Source organism: Penaeus vannamei, chromosome 15 (assembly GCF_042767895.1).
Source record: "Penaeus vannamei isolate JL-2024 chromosome 15, ASM4276789v1, whole genome shotgun sequence".
In the NCBI taxonomy this organism is placed as follows: domain Eukaryota; kingdom Metazoa; phylum Arthropoda; class Malacostraca; order Decapoda; family Penaeidae; genus Penaeus; species Penaeus vannamei.
In genome coordinates this window covers 42,380,196-42,390,195 of record NC_091563.1, presented here as the reverse complement: position 1 = coordinate 42,390,195, position 10,000 = coordinate 42,380,196, and the positions used below count along the sequence as shown (strand labels likewise).

Sequence of the window (10,000 nt, the reverse complement as noted above, 5' to 3'; positions counted from 1 at the left end):
CTGCAGGGACACGCCCGCCACCGACGCCTTCGGGCGCGAGAAGGCGTCGAGCACCTCCTTGCTGGCCGTGCGCGACAGGGCCTCCGGCGTGTCGAGCAGGTCCTCCCGCGAGTCGGTGGACGCGGCGGGGCTGAGCGGGGCGGCGCTCAGGTAGTGCGAGTCCATCATGGCGGCGTCGCCTCCCTCGATGAGGCTGGTGGGGCGCGAGGGGGCGCCGCCGGGGCCGCCCTCCCGCCGCTCCCGCATCTTGATGCCGCCGCTGCCGTACTCCGGCATGGACAGCTTTCGGTCCGGCAGGTCCATTCGGCCGCCGCGGACCTCGCTGGCGCTGCTGCTGTTCGAGGACGAGAGGCTGGACTCGGCGTAGAGGGACGTGGGCCGCGCCGGCCGGCTGCCGCTGCCCTCGGAGGGCTCGTCGCAGAGGCGCGCGGGCCGTGTCGGGTGCTCCTGGCTGGAGGCCCGATCCTCGTAGAGGCGGTTGGGGCGCGACGGCGTATCCATCCGGCTGCCGCTCTCTCTGCGCGCCAACTGAGGCTGCGGCGCCGAGGTGTCCTCCTCCGCCCGCTGCTGCCACCTGTCGGCCAGGGCGCGGAACCCTTGAGACTTCTTCTTGGTCCTCTCGGGCGAGGCGGCGTCCGACGTTCTTCTTAGTCTCTGGATCTTGGTCTCGATGTCGTCGCCGCCGCCGGACGACCCGTACTTCATCTCGAGGGCCGCCCACCGCTCGGAGCGCCGCGCGGGCGACGAGCGCGGGTTGTCGCTCGCCTCGGGCTGCTCCACGACGCGCCGCGAGGCCGACATCGGGATCTCGGCGATCACCTCCTCGTTGGCGGCCTCGGTCAGCTGCTCGAAGTCGTCCATGATCTCGTTGAGGTACGCCACCTTCAGCTGCGACTCCTTGTACATCTCGCCCTCCTGGTCGAAGTACACGGGCTCCGCCGACACCTTGACCTCGTCGTGCTTGGCCACGTGGATCACCGAGTCGCGCGAGTTCCGTCTGGACGAGTCGTGCGACGAGCGCCGCGACGAGGCGGCCGACGACGTGGACGACGAGGACGGCTGGCGCCGCAGGCCGCTGGTCTTGGGTCCCTCCCGCAGCTCGGTGTCGAGCCGCTTGGGGAAGCGGTCCGTGTCCTCCGTCCGCTCCGAGGAGAACTTGCGGATGATCTCCGGCGTGAGCTGCTCGTCGCTGCTCCTGCCCGAGCTGCAGCGCGCCGAGTTGAGCACGTTGCGTCTGTTCTCGGCCTCGATGCTGCCGCGCTTCAGGACTCTTCTGGCCGAGTCCTGCTCGTCGAAGGAGCTCTGCGGGGAGAGGCGCGAGCTGTACCTGGAGCCGCGGTCGTCGTGGTCCTCCTGCTCGGGCATGGGCGACGACGGCGGCGAGATGCCCTGCGAGAAGCTGGACTGCGTGGAGCTCACCGCCGAGTCGTTGTCGCTGTCCTCGGCGCGGCTGAGTCGGGAGTCGAGCGAGCTCTTCTGCGACAGCGACAGCTTGCCGTAGCCGTGTCTGTCGCTGGAGTACTTGGTGTCGCAGAACTCGAAGGCGTGCTCCGAGCTGGGCGTGGTGATGCTCTCCAGGCTCTTGGGCGGCGTGGTGGCGGGCGGCACGGGCGAGGCCTGCGAGAAGTCGCTGGTGGGCGAGGCGCTGCGGGTGCTGTGCGCGCGCCCGCTCGGGGGAGGTAAGTTATCACATTTGTTGAAGACGGCGATGTTCTTCCTCTTGAAGGCGGGCGAGTACTTGGGGAGGGCGCTGGGCGCGGCGGCGGCGGCGGCGGCGGCGGCGCTCTTCCAGGGCGGCGCGTTGAGCGAGCTCTGGCGACTCGTGTTGGACTCGCACGAGTCGAGGCTCGAGATGGAGTCGGCCTTGTAGAGGCGCGGCGAGCGCTGGCCCTCGCGCGGCAGCGACATGGTCTTGAGGGCGGACGCGGGCGGGATGCTGGCGATCTTCGGGAGGTCGATGGGCGTCTTCTCGAGGCCGTCGTTGGCGCGGCTCTCGGGGATGACGAGGCCGCGCAGCTTGCTGTAGCTCTTGCGCCGCTGCTCGATCAGGTTGGAGAGCGACGTGCGCCGCTCGCGCTCCTCGGGCTTCTCCACGCCGTACTGGTACACGGACGGGCGGTCGTAGGCGCCCACGCTGTGCCGCTTGGTCAGCGACGTCCGCCCGATGTCGATGAGGCTCTGCGAGCGGGCGTGCAGGCCGCCGGAGGACGAGGCGTCGCCCTCCGCCCGCTTGCTGTCGCGCAGGTCGGCGCGGCGCGGCGCGGGCGGCAGCTCCTGCCGGATGTCCGCCTCGCTGGACGCCGTGGACATCTTGGCGCCGTCCTTGGGCTCGGCGCTCACGTTGATCATGGAGCTGAAGCCCGACGTCTTGGAGAGCGAGCGGGAGCCGTCGCGCAGCCCCGCCTTGCCGCCCGAGGACGACCCCGACGACTCGAGGCGCACGTCGTCCTCCGTGAAGGCGCGCTTCATGGTGGCCTCGTCGCCCTCCACCTTGTCCAGCTTGCGCGTCTTCGGGTGCGGCTGGTCGGGCCCGTCCGTCGAGAACATGGCGATCTTGTCGCGGACGCTGCGCTCGCTGCGCTCGTCCTGGCGGCGCCAGCGCCCGCGCGTGGGCGTGGGCTCGCGCGACCGCCGCTCCTCGCCGCCGCCGCCCGAGTACAGCGACCACTTGCTGCCGCCGTCCGAGCCGCGGTCGGCGTATGCCTTGGACGAGGTCGAGGAGGAGGACGAGGTGCGGGGGATGGGCGGGGGCGGGCCTAGGGGCGTGCCCGGGGCTGAGCGCGGGCGGGGGGTGGACGTGGAGGACGGAGGGGGGCTGCCGGGGCTGGTGGGGCTGGTGGGGCCGTCCAGCTCCATGGCCAGGCGCGAGTAACGGGCGAAGCGAGACAGCTTGTCGGGAAGGCCTTCGGCGTAGCTGCTGGGGAACTCATGGCCGTCAGGAGGCAGCCGCGAGTAGGGGGGCGGCGCCCCTCCCGAGGTGCTGGCGTAGCGGTGCTCGCAGGCGGTCACGCTCACGCTGCCGCCGCCACCTGCCGGAGAAACAGGGCGTTAGAAAAACGGGCGAAACAAACAGGTAATCATAATGCACTGAAAACGCTAATGGAAACGGCGAGGTCGGAGCCGCCGCCGAGAATCATCGTCGCTTCGAACTTTTCCTTCATTGGCGTCTGAGGCGATCACCTCTTTGGCCCCGTCTTTAGGTTGAAGAATTTGCCTTCGTTTTTCTCTCGCTTTCTCTCTCTCTCTCTTTTCTCTCTATCTCTCTCTCTATCCGTGTGTGTGCATGTGTGTGTGTGTGTGTGTGTGTGAGAGAGAGAGAGAGAGAGAGAGAGAGAGAGAGAGAGAGAGAGAGAGAGAGAGAGAGAGAGAGAGAGAGAGAGAGAGAGAGAGAAAAGAAAGACAGAGAAAAAGAGAAAGAGAGAGAGAAGAGAAGAGAAAGAAAGAGAAGAGAGAAGGGGGTGGGGGAGACAAGCAAACCTGGAGCCCCTATGAATATGCAATGGCGCATACGTGTCCTTGCACACGTGTAGGTAACACGAGAGACAAAAGACAACTGCCAGAAGCCACGGCGACCAAACACAGGCGGCCAAGGACATCTCACATCCTCCTTCCTGCATCCTGCTCATCCTCCTCTTCCTCTCTCTCTCTCTCATCCTCATCCTCATTCTCTTCCTTCATATCTCATCCTCCTCTTCCTCTCTCTCTCCTCATTCTCTTCCTTCATATCTCATCCTCATCCTCCCTGTGCCATTCTCATCCCTTCCTCCCTCCCTATCTCATCCTCATCCTAATCCTCTTCCTTCCCGCATTCTGCTCATTTAAGTCAACATCCTCCTTTTCTCTCTCCTCTTCCTTCTTGCCTCCTCCTGCGTTTTTTTCTTCTCCTGTTTACGTTTCCCTCTCCCTCTTTCTCCTTACTTCCTCCCCTCGCTTAATGCCTCCTCCTCCTTCCTCCTCCCACCTCCACCTCCTCCCTTTGCTCTTTCCTCTTCCCCTCCCTTTCTGCCTCCTCCCACCTCCACCTCCTCCCTTTCCTCTTCCTCCTCTCCCCCTCCCTTTCTGCATCCTCCTCCACCTCCTTCTCCCTCCCCCTCCTTCTTCCTCCACCTCCACCTCCTCCTCCACCTCCCTCCCACCTCCTCCTTCTCCTCCCCCTCCCTTCCTGCATCCACCTCCTCCACCTCCACCTCCTTCCACCTCCTTCCACCTCCCCCCCCCCCTCAATCCCACGCAGCGGCCGTCAATAAGCCACGGCGTGTGATTGCGAACCTCGAAATCACTGGACCACGACTCATTGCGCGCCCATTCGCCACCGACGAGAGGGGCGCTATCGAGGAAAACGGAGAGATGAGGAGGAGGGGAAGGAGGAGGAGGAGGATTGGGGGGGGGGGTGGAGGAGGAAGAGGGGAGGGGGGGGAGGAGAGGGGGGAGGGGAGGAGGATGGGGAAGAGGGAGGGGGTGGAGGAGGGAGGAGGAGGGGGAAGAAGGGGGAGGAGGAAAGGGGGTGGAGGGGGAGGGGGAGGATTGGGAGAGGGGTGAGGAGGGAGAGGGGGAGGAGGGGTGAGGAGGAGGGAGGAGGATTGGGGGAAGAGGGAGGAGGGGGGAGGAGGGGAAGGGGGAGGAGGAGGATTGGGAAGGGGTGAAGGGGGAGGGGAGGAGGAAGTGAAAGAGAAGAGTAGTAACAGTGAGTGGAGGTAAAGATTAAAAAAGAGGAAAAAAAGGAGGAAAGGGACAAGAGAAACGAGGGAAAAAGAGGAAGGGGAGAAGAAAAACTTCAGGAAGAGGAAAGAGAAGCAAAGGATGAGACGGCTAGGAGGAAGAAGAGAAGGAACAGGCAAACATGAGGAAGAAGAGAAGGAAGAGGGAAACATGGGGAAGAAGGGAAGGAAGAGGGAAACATGAGGAAGAAGAGAAGAGAAGAGGGAAACATGAGGAAGAAGAGAAGGAAGAGGAAAACATGAGGAAGAAGGGAAGGAAGAGGAACATATGAGGAAGGAGAGAAAGAAGAGGGAAACATGAGGAAGAAGAGGAAGAGGAGAGGAGGAGGCTTAGCGCGGGGTGTCTCCCACTCCACCCACCCCGATCTCCACCATTGAGGGAGACTCGAGCCCTTCGTCCCACGCCCTCACAGCCGCCCACGACATAAGCGTAGACCAAACCGTGGCAAAAGTAGAAAAAAAAAATGGTTTTAACGTAGCATAAATATCCATTGAAAAAAGAGAAGAGAAGAACTTATATGGCAACAAAAGAAGTTATGCAACAATATCTTTTTTATCAATCATGTTTTTTTTTCTTATTCTTTTTTTTTTTTGCGTTTGGGGGCGGCGGTCTTGCCCCTGCAACCCCTCCGCCCTCCCCCTTCCCCCACCCACCCCGCCTCCCCACCCCCTCCCCCTTCTCTTAAACCCTCCCCTCTTAAACCCCTCCGTTACCTCTTCCCCTCTTAAACCCCTCCACCCCCCTTCCCCCACCCCCCCCACCTCCCCCACCATCCAGCGACCTCTTCCGCCTAATGAACCGGCAGCAAATCACAGCGCCTCCTCCTGCCGCCGCCCTAGTAACACGCCCTTGCAGCCAGCAATAGCAGAATGCCTCGGCGGCCGCCCACGACCCTCTCGCTCTACCACCGCCCACATAACCTTGGTCTCTCGCTCCTGCCTCCGCGCCCCTTCCCTCCCTCTTTGGCCCTCGTCCCTCCACCTTCTCTCCTCGCCCCTTCCCTCCCTCTTTGCCCCTCGCCCCTCCCTCTTCTCCCTTCCCTCCTCTTCTCCCCTTCCTTACCTCCTCACCCCTACAAACTCCCTCCTATCCCCTTCCCTCCTTCTCGCCCCTCACCTCCCTCTTCTCCCCTTCCTTCCTCCTCGCCCCTCACCCCTCCCTTCCCTCCCTCCTTTCCTCTCCCTCCATCTTCGCCCCTCACCCCTCTACCCTCCCTCTTCTTCCCTTCCCTTCCTCCTCACTCCCTACACCCTCCCTTCCCTCCTTTCTCTCTCTTCCCTCCCTCCTCCTCCCCCTCCACCCTCCCTCCCTTCCCTTCCCTCCCTATTCTCCACCCCCTTCCTTCTTCCTCAAGCATCCTACCTATATCCTTCACCCTCTCCTACCCCCTTCCTCCTCCCTCCTTACTCCCTATCTTGTCCTCCTACCTCCCCCACCCCCTCCCCCACCCCCTTCCTCCTCCTCTACCCAACCACCCAGAACTCTTCGCTCGTTTCCACATCGTTTCGTTCGACGCCATTCGATGAACCGTAGGTCAGCACGAAACAATTTGACACAATCTGATATTACGTGCGCCATCTTATGACTCGGCGGTCGAAGCGTCGTCCCTCCATTATTTAGACATTACTAGAAAGAGGGAGATGGGGAGGGAGAAGAGGAGTGAGGGAGAGGGAGAGGGAGAGGGAGTGAGAGAGATGGAGGAGGTAGGGAAGGAGGGAGAGGAGGAATGAGAGAGATGGAGGAGGTAGGGAAGGAGTGAGGGAGAGGGAGAGGAGGAATGAGAGAGATGGAGGGAGGTAGGGAAGGAGAGAGAGGAGGGAGTGAGGGAGAGAGAGGGAGGGAGGGAGGGAGGGGGAGTGAGGGAGAAGGAGGAGGAGGAATGAGAGAGATGGAGGAGGTAGGGAAAGAGGGATGGGAGGAGTGAGGGAGAGGGAGAGAGAGAAGGAGGGAGGAGGTAGGGAAGGAGGGAGGAAAGGCGAGGGAGAGAGAAGAGAGAGAGAAAACGAAAGGGTAAGAAAAACGAACACGGGGTAAAAAGCAAATTAAATATCACTGCATACCACCTTCCTTCCTTCCCCCTCCCCCTCCCCATCCACCCCTCTGCCTTTCCCTTCCCCTCACCCTCCCCATCCCTCCCCCCGCCTTCCCTCCCACCCACCCACCCCGCCTCATCCCCCACCCCCCTCCCCTCTTAAACCCCCTTCCCCCTGAAACCCTCCTCCACCCTCCCCTTTCCCCCTTCCTCCTGCCTTCCCCTTCCACCATCCCCTCCCCTCCCCTCCCCTCCCCTCCCCCCTCCCCATCAGAACCGAGAAGCACCGGGCCACACACGATCCACTTTGACCACCGGAGCGACACGAGAGAGAGGAGAGAGAGGGAGAGAGAGGGAGAGAGAATGGTGACGGTGGCGGGGTGTGACGCAACGACGAGTCACCCTCGGGAGTGCCTCGGAGTGCCACACCTGGCCCTCTGGCGATGCTCGTGGCACTATGCTCGAGCTCGGACGCGGAGGGAGGGAGGGAGGGGGAGGGAGAGAGGGAGGGGGAGGGAGGCTGCTAGGATTGGGTGGGAGAGGGAAGGAGGAATTCGAAAGATAATCGCACTTCAGCGAGGAAGTGAAAATGGGGAATAGAGAGATAGATCGATAGATTGAGAGAGAGAGAGAAAGAGAGAGAGAGAGAGACAGAGGGAGGGAAAGACAGAGAGAGAGAGACAGAGACAGACAGACAGACAGAGACAGACAAACAGAGAGAGACAGACAGAGACAGACAGACAGAGAGAGGATATGGGGAGAGTGGATACGAGAGATAAAAAAACGACCTGAGGATATGTCCCCGCATCAGATGCCTCTCTGCGCCACCACATATTCCTTCCGAAAACCACATCGTCTTAACTTCTTGCAAGAGAGTCAGACCCAAGACGGTAGGGCGAGAGAGAGAGAGAGAGAGAGAGAGAGAGAGAGAGAGAGAGAGAGAGAGAGAGAGAGAGAGAGAGAGAGAGAGAGAGAGAGAGAGAGAGTGAGATACAGAGAGAGAGAGAGAGAAAGAGAAAGAGAGGGGGAGGGAGGGAGAGAGAGAGGGAGAGGGAGAGGAGAGAGAGAGAAAGGGAAAGAGAAAGAGAGAGAGAGAGAGAGACAGAGAGAGAGAGAGAGAGAGAGAGAGAGAGAGAGAGAGAGAGAGAGAGAGAGAGAGAGAGAGAGAGAGAGAGAGAGGGAGAGAGAGAGAGAGAGAGACAGAGACATAGAAAGAGAGAGAGACAGAGAGAGACGGAAAGAAAAAAGAAGAAAAAAAGGGGGGCACTGTTAATCTAAAACAAACAGGCTCATTACCTCGGGTTGTGAAATCAAAATTGCTTTTACGACTAAGACTATGCCCTCTCCTCCCCCCCCTCTCCACCCCTCCCCATCCCCTTCCCTTCGCCCTATACAAGAAAAAAGAATGAAAAAAGTAACAAAAGCTCCCAATTCCCAACCCCACCCCCACTCTGCCCGCGACATCCATGGCGTAACCCACGTGCCCTTTCTCCCTCACCCCCTCCCCTCACTTCCCATTCCCTTCCCTCTTACCCATTCTCCCCTCCTCCCCTCTCGCTCCCCCCACCTCTGGGCATCTCCCCTACACTCTCCACCAACCCATACCCCTCCACAGTGCCCCTCCCCAGCCACTCTCCCCTCCTTCTCCTTCTCCTCTTTCTTCTTCTTCTTCCTCTTCTTTCCTTTCCTTCCACCTCCCCTTCTCCTCCTCCACTCAGCCCTCCCATCACCCCCTCCCTCCCCACGCACCACCCCACCCCTCTCCTCCCATCATCCCCTTCCTCTACCTCCCCCATCCCCTCGCACCAACCCTTCCCCCTCCCAGACACCACCTCCCTCCCATCCTCCCTCCCCTCGCCCCTCCTCCCCTCACCCCCTCCCCTCCCCTAACACCCCCCCTCCCTCCCCCTCCTCTCAAGTGACTCGACGAAGAGGCCATAAATCTTGGATCGTTGAGAAGGCGGCGCGGCGACCTCAAGGCATCTGGCATCCACAACCCTTTCTAAACTTTAAAAAACGCTTTTTTCAGATTACGAATGATTACGAGGAGGAAGTAGGAAAAAAATGATGAAAAAAAGAATAATAAAAAATTAAGATAACTAATTGGAAAGAAAAACAAATGAAAAAATGAGAATAATAAAAAAATAAGATAACTAATTGGAAAGAAAAACAAATGAATAAAGATAATAATAAAAGAAAAACAAACACTGATGAAAAAAGAGAGAAAAAATAAAGATAACTAATTGGAAAGTGAAACAAAATTGGAAAATTGGGGGGTGGGGGGGGGTAGGGAGGTCAAGGTGGTTGAATGAATAGACAAAAAAAAAAAAATCCTTAAGCGTGATAGGAAACACTTACACTATTGCCAAGAATATAAATAAATGATATAACAATAACAACAAAATCAATAAAAAAACGAAAACTAAACAAAAACAAAACACCTTTCATCTACAAACAAACAAACAAAAAAGTCACGAAACCACACACACGCAAAAAATAGCACAATAAGCCCAAAATAAACAACAACAATTAATAAGCAAAAAGGTCAATACAAATGAAAAGAATAACATAAAAAAAAAATAAAAAATAAAAATAAAACAGCGCAGTGAACCCAAAATAAACAACAACAACTAATAAGCAAAAGGTTACACACAAATGAAAATAACAAACAAACAAACAAAAGACAATCACCAAGCAAAGAATTACACACAAATAAAAATAATAACAAACAAACAAACAAAAGACAATCACCAATCAAAGAATTACACACAAATGAAAATAATAACAAACAAACAAACAAACAAAAGACAATCACCAAGCAAAAAGTTTCACACACTGAAAATAACAAACAAACAAACAAAAAACAAATGAATAATAAGCAAAAACTTACACACTGAAAATAACAAACAAACAAAAAACAATCACCAAACAAACAATTACACACAAATAAAAACAAACAAAACAAAACAAAACAAAAAAACAAATAACAAGACAGTCGCCATTACCCCATTAGTGTGACGAACAACCCAATGACATCGTTTCGCTTCACATGATTTCAATTATTCGTTTCTTTGTCACGCTAACGATTCGAGACCTAAATCTTTTCCTCTCTTCCTGTCCGTTATTCACTTATTTCTTTATCTATTTCGTCTCTTCTTGTCCGTTATTCACTTATTTCTTTGTTTATTTATTTTCTTTCTTTCTTGGGAGTTCTCTCTTCTCTTCTCTTCTCATTCATCCATTTCTCTC

At 57.2% G+C, this 10,000-nt stretch overlaps 1 protein-coding gene across 1 annotated transcript in view; it reads right to left on the bottom strand.

Moving 5' to 3' along the window:
* Nucleotides 1-10,000, bottom strand: part of LOC113808183 (serine/arginine repetitive matrix protein 2) — a 96,437-nt gene that overhangs the window by 23,058 nt on the left and 63,379 nt on the right. Inside the window, exon 2 of the mRNA XM_070130251.1 lies at nucleotides 1-3,029. This exon is cut by the window's left edge and continues 252 nt beyond it. Within this exon, the coding sequence (XP_069986352.1) occupies nucleotides 1-3,029 (3,029 nt within the window). The remainder of the gene's footprint in view (nucleotides 3,030-10,000) is intronic.